The sequence below is a fragment of the Onychomys torridus genome, chromosome 2 (assembly GCF_903995425.1).
Source record: "Onychomys torridus chromosome 2, mOncTor1.1, whole genome shotgun sequence".
In the NCBI taxonomy this organism is placed as follows: domain Eukaryota; kingdom Metazoa; phylum Chordata; class Mammalia; order Rodentia; family Cricetidae; genus Onychomys; species Onychomys torridus.
This window is the reverse complement of record NC_050444.1, coordinates 133,008,583-133,029,441: the sequence shown is the minus strand read 5'-3', so window position 1 is coordinate 133,029,441 and position 20,859 is coordinate 133,008,583. Positions and strand designations below refer to the sequence as shown.

Genomic DNA, 20,859 nt, shown 5'->3' with positions numbered 1-20,859 from the left:
AACTAAGAATAAAGTGCAATATAGTGAAACTTGCTCTAATGGAATTGTGGAGGATGCAGGAGAGGTTGCTGAAGGCTGGTCAACGTTCAGAGGGGACGCACGACAAACTTTCAGGCCTGATGGCACTTGTGCAAGGGTGATTGTTCACCGAGTGAACGAGGAGTGGAGGCAGGCAGGAGGGGACGTTCTGAATGGGCAGAGCATCTTAAACCGTGGGACAGCACCCAGCCCAATGTCCCCGTGGCTACAGCTGAGTATTTATAGCAGGTGGTGAGAATGGTAGAGGCTGCCATGAACCAGTGTCTGAAGAGCAGTGGCCAGAGTGAAGAGAGGGACAAGCCCGGGGCTGTGGAGCTCTTGCTCTGACACACAGTAATTCAGTTCAGCCCAGCCTGTGCTTTGGAAGCACAGACAACTGAAGCAGGGGCTTATCTCAGCTGCATGGAGAAGAGTCTGAGTGGGGAAGAGCCCCCTTTAGGGCCAGAAGACTGAAACTGTGTTGTTAGCTGCTTAGACAGGGACAAGACATCACTAGATACAATGAAAAAGAACATCTTAGGTGAAGGAGCTTGTTCAGTGATACAATTTAAGACCAAACTGGGGCTTAAGAGAAGAGCATAAACTAAGTGGGAGAAATAAATCACAAAACTAGATACAAAATTGATTCACAGTATCAGCAACGCAGCTAAAAATGTTCCATTGCTAGCTCTGTACAATTGCCAAGGAGACCCCGGAAATGAAGCTCATACAAAGGGTGTCTCTGAGGGCAGCTCTCCAGGCATAAGTATCGGGGAGTGGCAGCAGGAAGAGTTTATGGCCTCCTAGAGGGATTGGTCAGTCATTTATTCAAGTAACTTCAGGGAGCACATTTCTAGCTAGGAATAGATAAAATGTATCAAGGTTCTCCTATTGTCAGGCATTGTTTGAAACAACCCTCTAGAATATCTACAGGAATGAGGAAATAGAGCACAAATATTTTGATGTCCCAGCATCATATAACTAGCAAGCAGCTAGACTAGGATTTAAATCCAATCAACATGACACTACAAATATATTCACACACACACACACACACACACACACACACACACACACACACACACATTTGTAGTTCTTATTTGTTGGTTTGTTTAAGACAGTCTTGCTGTGTAGCCCTGGCTGGTCTAGAACTTACAGCAATCCTCCTGCCTCTGTCTCCTGAGTGCTATAATTATTGGCATGTACCACAATGCACTCCAAAGTTATTACATATTACCACTCCAAAAACAAATCATAATAGAAATAATAGCAACACTTCTGTAGGTAGTGTTTATGATGGGCCACATGCTACGGGATACCAGAAATACATTATCTTCTCAAAGATCACACAGTTCTCAGGTGGAAAAACTGTGACTCAAACTCTGACAGTTCAGGGTGCTTGAACTTGAAGGGCAATAAAGTGCAGTAGGAGCTAGAAGACATCTGTATAAGGTACAGATGTGGAGCATAAAAGAGGAGGTAACTGACTTCTGTTGATGGGAGTGGCGCTCAATTGTGGACAGGCTGAGATGCTGCAAGGCCTCACAGAGAGGTGACATGGGAGCCCAGTTTTAAAACTGATTGGGAGTTTGGCATGGTGATTAGGAGGCTGAGGCAGGAGGGTTGCCAAGAGTTCTAGGCCAGCCTAGGCTGGATGAGACGCTGTTTAATCCTCTCCCCCACAAAAAATATAGTTTACTATTTATCAGACAGGATGAGAAAGCAAGGTAGTAGGGAAAATGGAGGCTTGGAAGAACTGATCACACTAGACCATTTGTATGGCTTTTGGAATCAAGCAGGTAGCAAATCAACAAGAGAGGCAGGCAGAAAGCAGGCAATGAGGTCAAAGAGAGTTCCTTGCCTTTCCACAAGATGGGAGCCACTTTTAAATAGCTCAGGAAATAAATAAATAAATAAATAAATAAACAAACAAACAAATAAATAAATCTTTTTTAAAATCATTAACCAGGCCATGAAAACAGTTGTGTTCCAAAGAAATTAGCATAAAGAATAAAAGATGATCTCCATGTAGGGTGTAAGCAAAACACAGCAATCCAAAGGGCCACACACTAGGAACTAGGGTGAACGGGGGCAGTGGAGAGGTAGAAGTAGAAAGGGACCCACTCAGGGGTCCCCTTGTATTTGGTTCAGGAGGTAGTTACTACCATATGGGGAGGTGGCTGGGAACGTGTAAGAAAAACGGTTTAGGATGCTGCCATATTCCTGGCTTAGATTATTTCCAGGAAAACTAAAAAACAGGTATGAAGGGAAGGATGACTGAGTTTAGACATTCAAAGCCTGAGGTAACTATGGGCCAAATAGGCAGGGATATCAAAATTATACAAAGTATAATTTTTTTGGACTGAAAAAAATCTTTCCATACATATATCTTGTCCAGAAGAGACAGATGTTTGAGAGTGGGAGGTTAGCTTCAAATCCACAGCCACCTCCCACCTCTTGTTTGTTTGTTTGTAGACAGGGTCTCACTATGTAGCTCTGGCTATCCTAGAACTCACTCTGTAGACCAGGCTGGCCTCAAACTCAGAGATCCACCTGCCTCTGCCTCCCAAGTGCTGGGGTTATTAAAAGCATGTGCCACTACACCGGCTACCTCACCCTCTTTGATTCATCTTCATGAGAAAGGCAGGAAAGCTAGCAAACAGTACCAGGGCCATGGTCTAGAGAAGCAGGTCTTAACTTATGGGTCAAGACCCCTTTGGGGTCAAACAATCCTTTCACGGGGGCCATCTAAGACCATTAGAAAACACAGATATTTACATGATTCACAACAGTAACAAAATTAGTTATGAAGTAGCAACAAAAATAATTTTATGGTTGAAAGTCACCACAACATGAGGAACTGTATTAGGAATGTTGAGAACCATTGTTCTAGATGAAGGCTCATGACAGAGAATGTTAGGAGCTGTTAGGGGTTTTCAGAATTCAGGAAATCTGCCCTATTCAAGTAACAGAGCTATGCAGTAAGGAAAATAAAACAAAAAAGAAAGCCCACACAAGGGGCCTTAGGAGTCCATGTCAGACTGCTTGGCTGGAAAGGTCACTGGGGTCATTCAGATGAGCTAAGGGAGGCCCAAGGAACTCAACAGCCTTGGTCTATGCCATGTTTAAGAAGTGGAAGTGTCCAAATAGTGGTTCACATTCTGAGGGTATGTGATTCTTAAAAAGGCACCACATTAGAGGAACACAGGTTCTGCCTCAGTGACACATGGGATCCAGGAACAAGAGAGATAGACTGTTAAGGAAAGAAGTTTGTCCTGTGGAATAGAGTACGTGTTGACGTTCATGTACATGAGAAGCACCATGGCCTGCTAGGCAGGTCACTCCCTGTCCCTATCCGAGTGCCAGCCCCTGCACATTCCAGACTTTGAAGATAGAATCACATCAAACCTCTGTAAGTTGGTGCTTAACGCTGAGGGCAGACCAGCAAAGGGAGCAAACCTGGTCATGCTCCTGGCCGGTGACAAGCCACAGAAGGCTCTGCTGCTACTCCAGTGTGGAGCACACAGGAGCAAATGTGCAACCCTTAATCGTTCCACTGGACATCAGTCAGGGGCTGAGCAGGGTGGGCGTTTGGAAGGCTTCAGCCTCCGTCCTGCCTAGTGCTGGGATCAACGCACACGGCTCCTGTGTCCACAGGACACAGAGAATACATTGTCCATAAGGAGGACTATTCTGTACAAGGAACTCAGACAAAGGGAGAGGCTGTTTCCAGCTGCTTGGGGGAGGTGTGGAGGGGGTGGAAAAGGGCTGGACCTCACATTGGGCGTTTCTGCCGAGGTCAGCCTCTTCCCTTCAGCAGCAGGGTAAGAGGTGGGCAACCACATCCTCTCTAGCCTGTTCCTAACTAGTGCTGGCGATCTACAGAGCCACAACGAACATTTGGCTACAACCAACCTATCTTAGCTATTGTCCCCAAAAGACAGTTGAGTGTGGTGAGCCAGCTAAGTAGGACAGCAATTCACACTGGAAGAAGAGAAAGAACAGGTGATCAGGGCAATCAGCAATGGCTGAATCCCAGCCGCAGGGCAGAACCAGAGAGAGAGGTCTTAGGCAACCCTGTTGGGCTTGACGTTGATTCCATAAGCTTCCACCTTCAGTGGGATAAACCGCTGTGGGAAGACTTCAAGTTTCACACTGCTGCTTTCTCCATCCAAGAACCCGGGAGGCAATGGAGCAGACCTCTGTCCATCTGATCCCCTTGTCCAAGGGCCCCAAATGCAGCAGAAGGTACAATCCCCAAGTAGAAAATGATCAGAAACAGGAATGGTGGAGTAGTGCAATCACCTACAAACCCCAAACCTGAGCAGTAAACAGTTTTGTCTTTTTCATAGGCAACTCCATATACATTGCTCCTGAAAGATCAAGCAGTAGGGGTTCCAGACATCCTTGCCATTGTGAGGTGAACTGGTATATGAGCCCCAGAGTGGGAGACGAGCAGATGTGCATGCTGAGGTGTCTGGGGCTCTGGAAGGAGGAGGTGGTAGAAATGACAGCATGTGCTACCCGAGCAACTAACAGAGGTGTGGGTGCCTCCATCACTGAAGTTTGCTTAAGGGCCTCAGATGCAGGTGACGGCCTGAATGCTCCTCCTGCAGCAGGAAGATATTCCTGTTCTTGGAGGACAAGGAAGCCATTTCAATAGTGTGGTAGCAGTGAAGTCAGTTCATCTGGGACAGCGAAGACTTGGGGTCGGTTACAGGCGGAGTAAAGGACAGCAACCACTGAAAGATACTCTGAGTCTGCAAAAGTCTGGCTGGAGCTCTAGTTAATACCCAGTCAGCGGTGACATTTAGTGGGAAGGGAGGAGAGGAGGAGATAAACAACACCTGCATGGGCTAATGGGCCAGCCAGTTTAAGTGGGGGAAAGGGTGGCCTTGCCTCAGAGCAGATGACAGGACTCCCCTAGTGCAGTGTGTTGTGGTCAATTAGCTTGTTAACACCACTCCTGGCTCCACAGACCAGCAACAGAGGACCACTTGTCCAGGCCTTTGCTGCCACAGCCTGGTAGAATGCTGTTTACCAAGGAGCAAAGAGCAAAGCACGAGTGTGTGACAGAAGAGAACTCACACAGTGTAGCTGGAAGGAAGTCTTTGGGTTTTTAAATAAAAGAAAATTTAAAGATAAGGAAATACTTTAAGGTGAACAAATTAGATTGTCTGGTACACTGTTCATAAATTTCAGTCAGACAACCCTGAGCCAGTGAACATCAATTTAAATAACTTTATTGAACAAAGAAACCCTTTGGCCCACTTCTGCTGACTCAATTCCTGCCCTTGCCCATAAAAGAACGCTGAGAAAGGCAACATGGCTGCCTGTCGAAAAATGCAGTTCTTCAACTCTACAAAAGCAGGCAAGTTGAATGGGACTGTTGCCCTTCCCACTTTCAATCTGGATCTTATCTGAGACACACATTTAGTGAGATGGAAGAGGTCAGAAACAGGGAGTAGTTACTGTGAGGACAAATAAGCCCCATGACTGACAATGTGAAGCCCAACTCCTCTCCAAGGAGGAAGATGTACTTTATCTGTGCTATTGCCTAACAGCACCTATCCTAAGAAATCTCCCACCTGCTGCTCCCTAGACATCTCCATAACAGAGTAGGGTAAAAGATGGGTACTGTTACCTATTTCCCAGGTAAAAGCTGAACCAGTTTCATCAGACCTGTAGGTGGACAGTGTCCCAGCCTAGAAACCTCTTCGCCTGTAGCTTGGATGGAGCTAGCAAGATGGAACCAGGGCAGGAGAGCCTATAGAAACAATATACCTCCGAGACATACAGGCTGCCATGGTTTCTAGACTACTTGATCCTGTATCCACTAGCTCACCCTTGTCATGGAGCTTTATCAGTCACAGTAAGTTCTGGGTGCAGGACAGTGAATAGCAGGGTGGAAAAGTAAGCAACTATCATTTATTCAAGACCCAGTATTTCATATACCATGCTAAGTGTTTTACATTCGTTTTCTCATTTTAATCCTCACAACAACCTTATGAGGTAGGTATTATCACCATTTACAAATGAGAAGCCAGGCTCAGAAAAATGAGGTCACTTTCCCAAGGTCGCACAGCTATTCCCAGTGGAGCTGAGATTTGTCTGTTGCTGAAAGCCTGTGTTCTTGTTATTGTACCCATCTAGGTAAGCCTTGAGCAAAGAGAATTTCATTGCCCCACTCAGCACAGATCAGCTGAGAGTGGAAGCTGCTGTCTGTCCACTCACCGCTGGTAGGGATGCAGTGAAGCTGACTTGATGTTGGTTTTTATTCCACTGGGCATTTTCCCTGGAAGTAACACAAAGGCATCTGATAAATTTTCACAATAATCAGAAATGCAGCTCTCAGATTCCTGTCATCTCCTGGACCTCAGAACCTCGGTGGCTTCTGACTCTGGATAGCAGAGGTTACAGGTGCGCTGCCTCACTCAGCTCCCTCACTGAAGATATCTAGGAGGAAAGGGCTGTTCTGAAAGGAGAAGAGGGGTCTGAACAGTCCCCACAATGGACTTTCTGCTCAGCTACCTCTGGAAAACAAAGGTATGTAGCCTATGTGGCCCCTGTTTAATGTCACAGGTAAAGAGCAGTGTGTTCTCTGTTGTTTTAGTTGTCCTTTTCCCTAGACAGCCTGAAGAGATACCTATGCAGCTGACCCTGTGAACCCCTCCAGACTGCTCTCACAGAAAGTAAAAATGAGCTTGAGGGCAGGAAGCCAAGACTAAGGGACAGGGTGAGAGGAAAGAATCCATGCAGACCCAAAAAAACTACCAACTTGTTGATTATCTATCTACTGAATGGTCTTGATTATCTACCAAATGGTCTTGATCAAGGTCCGCTCACTTATTTCCCTACCTAAGAGACACACACAGAGTACCATCCAGAATAAATAGGACAGCTGAGACAAAAGTCTGAGATGGATGTAAAAGGTAACACCAGACCCTGCTAGTCAAGGGCATTCTTCTCTGGTACCTGTTGCAGAGCTTCTGACGGTCTTTTGAGTGACCATGCAAAGGAGGAAAATCTCCAGGTCTGGGGTTGATGGAGGCTTAATCTAGCTCATTTTCACACTCGTGCGCAGTCAGTGCATGTTACCCTACCTGGCTGACCTGCTTGAGCCATCTGGACTCCACTGAGCATTGTCTGCTGCTGGTTTGGAGCACCTGCCATCTGAACTTGCTGTAATCCTGAGGTTCCTGCAAGGATTGTACCAGCTCCTGGCTGGCCAGGTTGGCCAGGACCACTGCTACCGGAAGGTCTCCAATTAGACAGCCCCTTCCCAAAGGCAACAGCTGCCACTAAAGCATTAGTGTCTGCAGGGTTGAAAGTTTGCTTGTTTGACCGGAGACCTGGAAAAAAAAAAGCAAAAGCAAAAGCAAGAACTCTGAAGTGTGTGTTCAATTCTAGACTAAACCCAGCAGCTGAGAAGCCAGTGATGACCACCAGGCTTACAGTTCTGACTGCAGAAACATCTAGAATCTCTCCAGCCCCATCAAAGAGCTCCAAGTCCGCAGACCTGCCTTTATTCCACAGAACACTAAAAGGATACAGACCCTCTCCTCACCAGTTCACTCTTCTTTCCTAAAACCACATCTACTTATTTTGTGTGCAGTGGTCAGAGGACAACGTGTTGGTTCTTCCCTCTACCATAGAGGTCCCAGGGATCAAACTTAGGTCAGGCCTGGCAACAGGTGCCTTTGCCCACTGAGCCATCTTGCCAGCCCCAGCAGTTCATTCTGAAGTCCTTACTGCACTGGCAGGCAGACTACCGTTCCTATTCGAGTGGTCTTGTACAGCTCTCCCTGTTCTGCCAACCATCCCTCCTTACCTCCACTCTCTGATTCTCGTTCCTCTTTGCTGATTTTCTCCAAAAGGTTTGAGCACATTTTATTCAAGCTCTGGATCTGCTTCTGTAACACATATGAATTAATGTAGTGATTAGTCATGAATCGCATGAAGCATCTTCCTTGTGCTCTTCCAGAGACAGCCCAGTTTAACCAACCCTTACTACACAGGCTTAGTAAAGTCTTGCTTCTTATGAGGGGATGGAGATGGGGCAGCAGGGCAGTGACTCAGTCCAACCTGAGCTGCATCAGCACCAATTCTGGCAGCATCTGTTGTCAGCTGCTTCTCTTGCTCTTCAACTTCAGGGTCAGGCTTGGTTCTCAAATGGTCAGGGACAACCTCATGGCTGAAAACCGGCACTCGTCCTTCAGTCTGACGCTGTAACACAGATTGTGTTGATCCTATTGTGCTATTCAAGTAAGTTGATACTAACGCAGTTTCCTTTCTACAGCTACTGCAATTTCAGAGACAACACAACCTGAGGTACAAATGCAGCTTTCTGTGGCACTGTCTTTTTACACACTCTGTCAGAACTAGGGCAAATTAAATTCCACCCTCCACATCCACACTGTAATTTTCTTTTCGTTGGTGTTTCTGTTTTGTTTGGGGCTTTTTTGATTCCTTACCCCCACCCCCATTCTGGGGTCCAAACCAGGACTTCATTTGCTCTACCTCTGAGCTAAATTCCCAACCCCACATTTTAAAGACTGATCAGACAAAGTCACAGGCAGGTAGAACAGACTTTTTTTTTTTTTTGGGGGGGGGGGAAGAAAGGTCATGGACTTGGTGATACAGGCCTTGCTTATCACAGCATTATTTAAGCATGACTCTGGCCTCCAGAAGGATGAAAAAGCAAGTCTTCCAGATGGTAGCCCTTACTTTTCATTGCTATACAGAGGATCCAATCAACAACTAGACTTTCATTTAAGGACTTGATTTCCCAAGTTCAATCCTTTCTTCTTACCATGAGGTCTTCATCTCGATCTGGGGATAGCACCAGGGGGATGATGACCTGGTTACGGAACAGTGGTGTCTTCTCATGCTTTAAGACCTTGTTCAGAGTGTTCAACTGTCCAGACAGCAGTGCAAAGCTGTCCAGGACAGAAGGCCTGGGGTGGTAAGAAGTCATCAGAACTATTTTTCCCTTTAAAGTAATCTCTGTAAGTTCCCAATGCTGGAACACCCAGACTCACCCCCAGAAGACTCACAGCCCTATGACTAACCTAGGCAAGAACCAGATTTGCTAACAGAGATGATGGAGTTGGGAAAGAGGAACACACTTTCAATTTCTGATATAGACATAGGGAAAAAAAAAAAAAGCAACTCATTGCTTGAATGGGATTGGGGGTAGTGGGAAACAGAGACTGTGGTTATATTATGGTAATCCTAAAGTGGATAAAAGCCTCCTTTCTAGCCTACTAATAGAATCCATCATTCCAGAGTAGGTTGTATCACAGATTGAGCCCCATCTGTGGAAGGAGATCCAGCATAAATGTAGCTATAATTGTCCTCCACTGGGGGAATACCTCTTCACCAAAGAAGTCAAAGAGTAAGAATTAAAACCTAGAAACAACCTCCGTTGGGAAACTGGGCACTTCTCTACTTCCTTGCCATGGAGGCCTTAAGCCAATCTATACTTGTCAGTGTTGAGCAACCTAGTTCTTTCCAAACCAAAAGGGATATTTGCAAACTGATAAATAGTTACATCACTGGAGATGTCCTGTCAGCCAGGGGGCTTGGCCCCACCCCCCATGGATCGATCTCCAGCTTGTCCTGGCAATCCTTACCAGGTCAGCCTGCCATACTCGTTTTCCAGCTTGTAAATGAAACTCCCCAGCGAACTCTTCAGATCAGCCACTTGATTCAGCAGTGCATCTAATGACGCCTCAAGCTGCTTCTCCTCCCTCTGCATCAGGAGGATGTTTGGTTACTCAGATACAAGTGAGTGTGACACATACGGAAAAGCTCAATTGTTTTCTGTCTTGGTATTTGGGTTACAGACAGCATCAACCCTTAGACCTTTCAACCTGTTCACCTAAAGTCCTCCTACCAACTGATCCCTTCTATCATCCTCCTACACCAAGGTACTTCAATAGAAACATTGCACCAGACCTAATTCCCTTCTGCTTATGACTTCATGATTTTTTTGGTTTTTTTTTTTTAGAGCTGTATCTTTTCGTTTCTCTTCTTTTCTCCTTCCAGCTCAAAAGGCTTGCCTCTCTTAAAAGCCAGCCTTCTCTTAGATCTGCAGTAGGGTTAACAAGACCACGCTCAAGCCGGAGCACAGGCTTCTTTGTAAGTCTGACCCTTTTCTGGAAAAAAGACATCGTCTGCCTCCCACCCTCCTGCCTGCTGTCATAACTCTGCTTCCCTTGGGCATATGGAGAATCCTTGGATTGTGTCACTCTGTGGGTCTGGTATTGCCACATTTCTTTCAGAAAGTTCAGTACATTTTAGAAAGGTCTGCCACAATAGCAGGGGTGTTCTCAGCACTTGAGGCCAGAAGGAATTCCTGAAGTTCGTTATCTTACGGGTACCTCCGTAGTACATATACGTACATCATTATCCTCTGTCTTGTGAGCACAGCTACTGTCATCGCAGTCTGGAGAATCTCACATTTTGTCTTTATGTGTGAGGCTTTCTCTGAATACCAGCTCTGCAGTCCCCATCCCCAATTGGTCGTTTATCCTTAGCATTTGCTGAGTCAATGTGTACTCATGGATCTCTGTGCCAGTATTCCATTCTGTTTTGTAAGCTTGGGTGACCCATAAACACTCGCTGTGGGACTACCAGGTGCAACGGACTAAATGAGTAATGAATGACAAAGGCGAGGAAACCAACACTGATTCTGAACGCTGGACAATTCTAAATGCTGAGTCTGCAGAGGGTTTCCGCTTGACCATCTGTGCTCTATTTACTCCGCTCCTCCGCCTTTAGCAACTGGGTACAAGCCGGGGAAAATCTTACAACGCTGAGTTGCAAGCCCGACAATGTGACTGATGGGGTTAAATACTAGGTTCCGCCCACAGCCTCGGATTACAAACGGCTTAGTTTTTGCCCTTGGCTGCCCACAATCCCTTCAGCCTTCTGAAGCCTTGTTATGCCTGCGTCCAACAGCCTAGGTCGAAGCCTGGTGCCAGCCCACTACTTTCTCGAGCCTTCCCAAATGCCAACTCGATCCTTGCACACAATCAAGCAAGTCGGCTTTGCCTCCCCCCCGCCCCCAGGGCTCGCTCTGATCCTCTCGCCTTAGCGGGCTCAATCCCCGCGCCTCCCCGTATTGTCCTCGTCTTTTCTTCCCGGTTCGCCGCCTCTCCCCCAAACAGCTGAGGCCTCTGCCCTCTCCTCACATCCCTAACTTCCCAGAGTCCTCGGCCCGCCCACCCTCCGGCCGGTGCCTAGGGGATGGAAGGCCCAAGCCGCTTCTCACCTGCATTGCCACGGCCCGGCTGGCGCAACCACTTCCTCTTCCGTTTTCTCGCTCTGCTAGCTGCGCTCACCAATCAGAAAGCGCAGAACGCGGCCATCCCCCACGACTTCCGGTTCCTGCCCGGTGCAGAGCTAGCTGGGTCAGAGGTCAGGAGTGGAGCAGCCTTCCTGGCCCGGGCCGGCGCGGGAGGGCTGTGTGATGGCCTCGGAGCGCCCGGAGCCAGAGGTGAGGGGCGGGCGGGCGGGTGCCGGGCCGAGGCCCGAGGGCAGGCGTGTAGCGGCCTCCAGCCTCCCGAGCCTCGGGGAGTCCGTAGCTGTTTTGTTTACTCAGATGCCATCCTGGTCCTCGTCTCCCACCCACAGACCTAGATACAGTGGTGCTGACAAAACTCGTGTTTGGGTTATTAGTTGGCGGTTTTCATGGGGCTACGCCGAAGCTGACCGACTTGGCGGGTTTTTGCATCTCGTCTACTGGAATGTGATCAATAGCATGAGCTGATTTTGCTTTAGCGTCCGTGCTTTTGGAAAAGCCCTGCAACCGCTCTGGCAGTCTTAACTTCCCAGATCCAGTTTCCTTCTTTATAAAAATGTTTGTTCTGTGGTTTTCCTGGGGATCAAGTCAGATGAGGCACCCCTTGGATGTGAAGAGCTCGTGTAGGGAATCTGGCAGTATTTATTCTCACGTACAGAGCAGAAAACTGAAAAGTCAGAGCAAGTGAGGTGCCTGACCATGCTAAGATACCTGAGGACTGCACATTCTAGCCTAATGAGAGGATCCGAGAATGAAACAAAACCTGAGGTTTGGCTAGAGTGTCCGTGGCCACAGAAGAATACTTAGGAGGCAAGGGCGATGGATGTGTGTAATGATGAAACAGTAATGGCAACTTGTTGGGTTCTACTGCCACCATCCTGAGCACTTCACCGTTTTCAGCTCTTTCAGCCCTGTAAGGGAGACACCACTATCACCCCTCTTTTGAGGAAACTGAGGTACAGCTATCAAAAGAAATACAGTTGCACAGCCAGTATTAGGGCTAGAATTCCCAAATAGGTAGGTCTAGCTCTAGACCGACAAGCTGACCTCCGACCTGCACGTGTACGCTATGACACGTGCTTGTGTGTGTACACACACACAAAGTGCGGATACATATGTATGAGTGCACACACGTTTGTGTCTGTGTGACTGCAATAGAGGAACATGGGAAAACTCAGTGAGTCGTGTAGAGACAGAAACCCAGGAAGAAAAGTGATGTTTAGAGATGTCAGGCTCCCGGGAGAGAAAAGGGAGTAGTGCTCTGGACCCAAAGTTGTGCTGTGTGTTAGGGTGGATGCAGACTGAGGCACTCCTTAGCTTTGGGGAGAAAATAAGCATTGGCTTATACTAGGTGTTTCAGAAGAACAAATGAGGATGTTTAAGGTTTAGTGGGGGCATTTAACCTTCTTCTATAAGCAGTTAGGTGGAGCTCAGGAAATGTAAGTTCTCTGAGTATCTAATACAGGTACAATCCTCATGAAATAGTCACTCTTGTTATCCCTGTTCACAAATGAGAAACCTCGCAGAGCCAGCTTTGGTCCAGGGTGTGCTTCATACTTGAATGCCTGCTTTTACTGTAGTGGTGTGTGAGGGAGCTGAGACCAGGCAGAGAGAAGGTTCACCTTGAGGTCATGTCAGAAGTTGAGGTTTGTAATGGCAAGACGCTTCCAATAGGAGGGAGGTATCCACATTATTTTGTGGGAAGACAGCATATAGTTTGTCTTAGAAAAGGCTCGGAGAATAATTTGGCCCTTGATCTCAAACCCAGAAAAAAGGAAGTACAGTGCCTGGCAGCAGATATCCAGCTTGGCATAAATGGTATGTAGGCCTCGATGAATATTCTAAACAACGACAGCCTTCCTCTGACGTTGTTCTTCCTCCCATTCAATTGCAGTATCCCTACAAAGATGTTGTTATCTAGATATTACAATAAAGAGATTGAAGCCTGGAAAACATTTCAGTAACCTGCATGATCACATGCATAACATAGAATACTTCAGAATCCAGGTCTCTGATTCCCAAAGCCTGCTTTGCCTTGTTTATTGGACTGTTTCAGAAGTTAGACACCATCAGACTCAAGGGAGGTTGGTATTGAGGTCTTGAAGCTCCATATGAATGTGAATGCTATGAAACATAACTAATTAAAAAAGTTCTCAAACTGTAATATGGAAAAAATCCCCAGGGGAGCTAGTTAAAATGTAGATTCTTGATATCTGTCAGCTCTTAATTCAGTTGGTCTCTGATGGTACCCAGGAATCAAATGTGCATTTTAATAAACAACTCAGGTGATTCTGGTGCAGCTGGTGCTTGAATCCCACTTTGAAAAACATTCCAGCTGCTTAAATTCTGTTAAGTCAGCCTTCTGGTTATGATAACGTACATCATGAATGTCTGACAACTTAGGAGATTTTGGAAATGTTTGAATCAAAGGATCACAGATAAAGGGGAATTTTCCCAGAAAGCTAGGCAAACATGCCTGGTTTCAAGATGGATTCTGTAAGAACTGACAGGTGAAACCAGACTTCAGTTTGACCTTGGAGAAATCAGTCATTCCAAAAAGCATTGGAAGCAAGAGAAAGGTAAAGCAGCGGAAGCTGTGCATTTTGAAACGGAGTTCTCAAATGCACGTTCAGTGCTGCAGTGACTGTCTCTGCCCTCCATCCGGGTTATCTCCCATAGTGAGCTCCGCTGCACCTTCATCATCCTGTCCTCCTAAGACCCTAGACAGGATCAGGCTACTTTGTTTCTTGCTGTCATAAAACCCACATTCTTACCCATTAGCATGCTTATTCAGTTTGTAATGATACCATAACTAGGGTGATTATTCAGTTTTTGTGAATGATAGGTAAAGTTGGTCTATCGGGAGTACAGGCTTGGGGTGGTGGTGAGAAAACCTGGGGGAATCAGAAAGGCTGCTTGCTGACCAAGAAGTCAAGCCTATTAAGGTTTACCACTTTGGCAAAATGATAGGTTTCTTCCTGTGAGAGTACAGCTGCCGTAGTATATGTGTGGACAGAGGATAATATGTCCTGAGTCATCTTTGGCAGGGGTTTGTATGGTAGAAAAATAAGGATGCTGTTGAACTGACCACCCCTGAAGGCTCAGGGGAAAGAAACTGAAGCATTGACAGTTGACAGGCATGTGAGTGGAGAGTCTGACCCACAGGAACTTGATATGAGAGGACACCTAGGAGGTTCATGTGCTCAGGACTCTTAAACTTACCTAGTGAAGGTTTCTTTAATGTCAGCTGTGTGTATGACTGAGATGGTTACTGACAAGTGACCATGTAGCAGATTGGATACTTCCTGGGCCTCGTGTGAATCTGTGTGCCCAGCACAGGGGCACACAAACAGAACAAAGCATCTCTCCTGCCTTTGGGAGCTTATGGTTTATAAGAGAAAGACATGAGCATCTGTGGAAACACTGTAAGAAGGTAAGTTTCCTGCATCTATGTGGGGTCTGTTGGGAGTACTCTTCATGATAGCAAGGATAGACATCACCTCTGCCGCCTTTCCTCTTACTGTGTGGGCTCCTGGGCAAGTTGCTTGCATGGGATGTGTATAGACTGGGAACTCAGTGTTCTCTTGGTCTTCTCTCTCTCTCATTAGGTAGAAGAAGCTGGGCAGGTGTTTCTGTTAATGAAAAAAGATTATCGCATCTCCCGAAATGTTCGCCTGGCTTGGTTCCTTAATCATCTGCATCAGACTGTTCAGGCCACACCCCAAGAGTTCCTGGTATGTCCTAGTGACAGGTGGGAGGATCTTTTTTTTTTTTTTTTTTTTTTTTTCCCCTTAGAGCTCTAAGGCTGTGAAGGGCAGTGGCTTTACCTGCAAAGTGCTTCCTTACAGAAAATTCATAATTTTTCTACCTAGTGAGGCAAAGGATCTGTGGTTGGTTTATTGAAAGTGGAGCCAGTGGAGGGTCGTTTTGGATGTAAGAGGCAGGTCTAGAGAGCACTTCATATAGAGGACCCCTTAGACTGCACAGCAGTACTTCAGGTTGCTGTTAGGATTGTGTTCATTTTACAGATGAGGACACTTATGTGAAAGAGGTTGAGTGTTTTTCTGTAGCCTCACAGCTAGCGTGGCCAAACTGGGATTCAAAGAAAGAAAGGAACTCTTCCCAACCTTCCTTTTTTTTTTTTTAAGTATGTCTATGTCTGAGTGTATGTCACATGTGTGTCTGTGTGTAAAGTGTATGTCACGTGTGTGTAAGTGCCTGTTGAGACCAGAAGAGGGCATTGGATGCCCTGGAGCTGGAGTTGCAGGTGGTTGTGAGCCACCTGACATGGGGTCCTCTTTGAGAGCACAAGTTTTCTTAGCCACAGACCTGTCATCTCTCCTGCCCACGACCCCTTCTTTCTCCTCCATCTTGTCAGCTTCAGTCTGAGCAGGAGTTGGAAGTCCTCAGTGTTTTGCCCCCTGGATGGCAGCCAGATGAACCAGTGGTCCCAAGGCCCTTCCTTCTCGTCCCTTCCACGCGGGTCACCTTCCTGGCTTGGCAGTATCGATTTGTTATTGAGCTGGATCTCAGCCCATCTACTGGCATTGTGGTAAGTGGTCTGAGGGGAACAGTAACAAAGATGGAATGGAAATGAGAAGCAGGGAGAGCTGGGACATGAAAACAACTTCACCCTTATGGGAAAAGACAAGCCTGTGAATGTATGATGGGTGTTCAAAAACAGAGCCTACTCCGTGTCCACAGGCACAGTCGATCATAGGAATGGGGTCCTGCTGGCCCTGGAAGCCTGCTTGTTTCTATACTCTGCTTAGAGCTGCTTTGGACACTCTTGTGAGATCTCTCTCTTCGTTGCCTTTAGGATGATTCCACAGGGGAGATCTTGTTTGATGAAGTTTTCCATGCTCTGTCCCGTTGTCTGGGCGGGCTGCTTCGGCCCTTCCGAGTGCCTGGATCCTGTATTGACTTCCAGCCTGAGATCTATGTAACAATCCAGGCCTATTCCTCCATTATCGGCCTGCAATCCCACCAGGTAGTGTATCTTTTCTCCACACTTGTACCTGCAGACTGAATTTCTGATATAGCCTGTTGAGACAAAGCCTTTATCCTGTCTCCACTGTCTGTACCCAGGTACCAGGTCCTTAGTTTTTCGGTCCCTCCCCACATCCCTCTCATTACACTTAGTGTGGCTGTGTGTGTCTGTGTCTGTGTGTCTTTGTGACTGCACCTTGTTGGTGAAAGTCAGAAGACAGCCTGTGGGACTCTGTTCTCTCCTTCTACAAGCATGGAACTCAGGTCATCAGACTTGGTAGCAAGTATCTACCTGCTGAGCCGTCTCGCTCTCTGTCTCCCCCATGTTGCTCAGGCTAACTGAGTTTGCTGTGTAGCCGAAGATGACCTTGAACTTGTGATTGCCGCTTCCACTTCTCCAAGGCTGGGACTTGGAGGGTGTGAGCCACCCATGGCTTCATGCATGCTCAAGGGTGCTCTGTCGATGGAGCTACAGCCCCAGCCGCTGCTGGCTTCTTGAACATGCACCGTACTCAATCCTGCAAGTCTCCCCTTGACTGGGTTCAGGTCATAGAAGAGCTTTCCTCTGGTTAGTTGGCATCAATTAGACACATGCTGTAAACATCTTTAGTGTCTGGCCCTTGACTATTTTCTTTGCTCTCACCACCCCCCCACATACACACACCTGGTGAGGACCCCAACCCTCACCTCCCCCACCAACTCCTTTAGTTCTGTGAAATGGTTGCTGTTGTGCTGACTCCTGGGAGGAGCCCAGGACATAATCTTTTAGGATGCTTTTGTGAATTTTGAGCAATTACAGTCCCCAGAAAGATAATTTATTTTAACGACAGAAAAGGGTTCTTTTCTGAGGGCCCTGTGCACTGTCAGGTGTCATGCTGACTGCACAAGTCATGGAAAGGTTTCTGGTAGCAGAGCAGCCTATCAGAAAGCACTCTTTTTGGAAGGTGTCCAGGTCTGTTACTGAAAGACTTGTTTTTGGCTTAGGTCAACATTGGCCCAGTTTCCCCTCATCTGCTCTTTACTACTCTGGGCTCACTGAAACCATCCCTTATGGCTATAGTGTCACCCTCTGCAGTCAGATGTGTCTTTGAGTGTTAGATGCCAAGAACAGCACCTAAAGGTCTGAAGTGTTAAGAGAACAGTTGGTACTTGCCAGGTCTCAAGGCAGGACTGCCAGCCCTCTGCCCGAGTTTCAGGTGTCTCCTAACACAGCCGTTAACTGGTGGCTGTAGGTTGTATCTCCCGACGGAGGCCTGGCTTTGCAGACATCATAGCCATCAGGAAGAGCATGGCTGTTAGGTCATCATTCACATACTATTCCTCTTGACTGGGGCCTGAGCCATACCATGTCTAGGCTAAGTCCTGAGGGCACAGAGAAACCAGATACTGCCTCTGTCCTGATGGAGTAGTTAAGAGCTTAGGAGGGGAGATGTATTAAAGGAGATAATTTCAACTGAGTATGATAAGGGCACTGATAGGTTTTGACATAGATACTGTGAGAACACCAGTAGGGAACATCCAACAAAACCCAATCTTTTAGACAAAGGCACATTGAAACTGAGCCTTTTTTTTTTTTTTTTTTTTTTTTTTGAGACAAGATCTTGCTAAATAAACCTGGCTGGCCTGGCACTCTTATTTTCTGCCTCAGCTTCCCAATGCTAAGATTACAGACATATACCCTCATACCTGGTGCGTGCGTGCGTGCGTACACTCAGGATTGAACTTATGGCCTTGTGCATGCTGAGTAAACGCTCTACCCTGAGTTATAGCTCCAGTTCTCTTTGTATACTTTGTATTTTGTGAGAGTCTGACTAGATTTTTCCATGCTTTGAAGTCACTGTATAACTTTGACCTTATGTACGATCCTCTGCCTCAGTCTTCCAAATAGCTGGGACTGTAAGCCTGTACCACAAAAGTCCTGGAGCATGAACTGAGGCATGAGGAAAAACAATTATTTGAAGAAGGGGAAGTGGGCTTTTCAGTCAGAGGGACCAGTGGTTAGAACAATTACCATAGGTAGAAGGGAACCACAAAAGTTTTGATTTGTACAAAGGGAAAAGTCACTTGTTTGTGGCCAGTATATAAGATAGATTAGGGGAGAGCCTTTAAGAGAAGAACAGGCTGTGAAGATAATTGAAGTGTGGGAAAGAGGGCGAGGCCTGGACAAGGACAGCAACTGTAGGCAAAGAGGATTTTTTTCTCCGTAGTTGCTGCAAACAGTATCCTACTCCAAAAGAAAAAGCAGTAAGGGCCAGTGAGGTATCTCTGGTTAAATGATGCTTGCCACCATGCCTAAAGACTTCTGATTTCCAGGACCCACAGGCTAGGAGAGGACCAGCTTCTGTAAACCACCTCCACCTTCCCCACCCCCCTTGCAACAAAGGTTAAATACATAAACTAAAAAAAAAAAAAACTTTTAAAAAAAGTTAAATCACATTTTTAATATATGTCTGCTGAAGGAGATTTGAAAGCTACTTTAAAATATAAAGAAATAACAAAACCTACCCATAATATAATACTCAAAAGGTATTAATGTTTCTTTGTAGTCTAAGTGGGTTAATCCTCCCTTACCATATCTCCTCGTCCAAAAGAAGGGAAAGCTGTCATGTACCTTCCAGATAGATGGCTTGTGTCCTGTGTTTTTATAATAAGAACATTGTCCCATGTCAAAAAAAGAAAAATAGAATTTTTTTTTTCTTTTTTTTTTTTTTTTTTTTTGGTGCTGAGGATCGAACCCTGGGCTAAATCCTCAACTCCAAAAAAATAGGATTTTTAATGACAACTTTATTTACTTATTTTTTTGGTGGGTATCTTTTGAGCAAGATCTCAGCCCAAGGTGGCCCAACATATAGTTGTACTCAACATGTAGCCCAGGCTGGTCTCAAAATTCTTGATCAGCTGAGCGGTGGTGGCACACACCTGTAATCCCAGCACTCAGGAGGCAGAGGCAGGCAGATCTTTTTGAGTTCGAGGCCAGCCTGGTCTACCAAGCGAGATCAAGGAAAGGCCCAAAGCTACACAGAGAAACCCTGTCTCGGAAAAACAAAAACAAAATAAAAAACTCTTGATCATCTTGCCTTGTCTTCCTGCTGGGATTATAGGTGTGTACTGCTGCTTCCAGCTGTGAAAACTTACTGTTTCATCCAGATATATTTCAGTCTCCTGTGGTCTTAAACAGCACATTCTCATATTTCTGCAGTTCCAGTTCCTGACATTTCTCCTTGTGTTTGCCATTGTACAGACCTGGAGAACAGTCGTCCCTAGTCCCTTCCCCAGTCAAAAGCAGGGACAAAGAAGCAGAAATGGCTATTTGGCAAGAGGACAGGGAAGGACAAAGGCAAAGGGATGCTGAGGTCCCTATAGGGACCGCAGGCCCATATGCAGGTGGCCCTTACTCATGGTTGAACTAAAAGGAAAAGGCCACAGAGAATGAAAGGTGCAAGGTGATAAGATTGGCTTTGGGGAAAAAGGAGGAAGAGGAGCCTTCTCTTCAGAGCCTTGAAGAAAGAGCAGGAACATGGGCTGGGTCCACCTGTAGCCGCCTTCAAGGGCAACCGTCAGAGGCATCCTCTAGGTCAGTGGTGGCTTCCTAGTGGCTGACTCACTTGCTTCCTGAAGAAGTGGGAATTATCTACTAAGGGTAAAGAAAGGAAAGGGTTTTCCTTGAGGGGCATAAAGAGTTTGAACTTTAAGCAGAGAAAGGATCCCAAATAGCTTGTGTGTGAAGTATATTTAAGGAGAAAAAGGAATAAAAGGGCATGGATTGGAATAAGAAAGACTTTACCAGGCAGGGAAGTACAAGTTTACAGATAGCATTCCATAGTCCAACATCGAAGGTCCTAGAGCTGCCTTAAAGGAAGGGTGGGGAGTGAGAAGCCCAGAGTATAGGACTGTGGACATAGGGACATTGTGATCCTAAGTTAAGGAGGATAGTGACCTGAGCTCCTGAGCAGGACTGCAGTGTTCCTGGGTTGAGGATGCTGGAGTAGACCGAGGATGTTAGGTTTCGGGTGCCTGTTGAGCGAGAAGTCAGAACTCCCTAAGGGGAGATGTGCAGAATAGGGGTGTAATGCTCAGTGCTCTGCCCACCCCATCTCAGCCTGTCCCTTGTGCTTCTCAGGTTCTGGTGCAGGGTTGCCTTTTGGATCCTTCCCAGCGGGAGGCATTCTTGCAGCAGGTGTATGAGCAGCTCTGCCTCTTTGAGGATAAGGTGGCCACCATGCTGCAACAGCAGTATGAGCCCCAGAGCCAGGTAAGTGAGAAAGAAAGTGGGCCAAGGCCATTCAGAGAAGAGCTAAGAACAGAGGGCGAGGAGGAGCCGTAAGTCCTCTAGACAGTGCGAGAGCAAAGGGCAAAGTGACTGAGGCAGCTCTGGTAGAATCCCCTGCACCACAGACTCGACTGGAGAAAGGATGAAGGCCGATGGCCTGTGCAGTTTTTGTTCGGTTGGTTGTTTTTCTTGCTTGCTTGCTTTTTTCTTCTCCAGTCCTGGATCTGGAAGTGATCATGGGCAGCTTTGATCTCTATTTAGCATTTTACACAAT

At 46.6% G+C, this 20,859-nt stretch overlaps 2 protein-coding genes across 4 annotated transcripts in view; one reads left to right on the top strand and one right to left on the bottom strand.

Annotated features, from left to right (window-relative positions):
* Positions 1–5,245: 5,245 nt before the first annotated feature.
* On the bottom strand, positions 5,246–11,376 carry Med8 (mediator complex subunit 8). Of its 2 annotated transcripts, none has more exons than XM_036178517.1 (7): positions 11,297–11,376; positions 9,654–9,772; positions 8,831–8,975; positions 8,104–8,244; positions 7,850–7,931; positions 7,122–7,370; positions 5,246–6,313 (listed from the first exon to the last, which is right to left on the bottom strand). In XM_036178517.1, the coding sequence occupies exons 1-7, from the start codon at positions 11,300–11,302 to the stop codon at positions 6,249–6,251; spliced, it is 807 nt and encodes a 268-aa protein (XP_036034410.1). In that variant the 5' UTR covers positions 11,303–11,376; the 3' UTR covers positions 5,246–6,248. The 2 variants fall into 2 exon arrangements, with proteins under 2 accessions (XP_036034410.1, XP_036034411.1); XM_036178518.1 differs by lacking the exon at positions 11,297–11,376 and adding an exon at positions 10,425–11,049 and having other exon boundaries at positions 6,173–6,313.
* Positions 11,377–11,390: 14 nt separating this feature from the next.
* Szt2 (SZT2 subunit of KICSTOR complex) overlaps positions 11,391–20,859 on the top strand; it is a 44,747-nt gene continuing 35,278 nt past the window's right edge. The window contains exons 1-5 of one of the 2 annotated variants that reach the window (XM_036178515.1): positions 11,391–11,521; positions 14,935–15,060; positions 15,705–15,878; positions 16,146–16,316; positions 20,436–20,567. In XM_036178515.1, coding sequence (XP_036034408.1) covers positions 11,495–11,521; positions 14,935–15,060; positions 15,705–15,878; positions 16,146–16,316; positions 20,436–20,567 — 630 coding nt within the window. In that variant the 5' untranslated portion in view covers positions 11,391–11,494. The remainder of the gene's footprint in view (positions 11,522–14,934; positions 15,061–15,704; positions 15,879–16,145; positions 16,317–20,435; positions 20,568–20,859) is intronic. The other variant, XM_036178514.1, reaches the window with a different exon arrangement.

Bases quoted from the DNA above. Each gene is read 5' to 3' on its own strand.
- Med8 (XM_036178517.1), bottom strand. The intron at 8,245-8,830 runs GTAAGAAGAAAG...TCTGTGTTACAG, and splicing joins ATCGAGATGAAGACCTCATG to CGTCAGACTGAAGGACGAGT. The intron at 7,932-8,103 runs GTTGGACTGAGT...TATGTGTTACAG, and splicing joins TTGGTGCTGATGCAGCTCAG to AAGCAGATCCAGAGCTTGAA.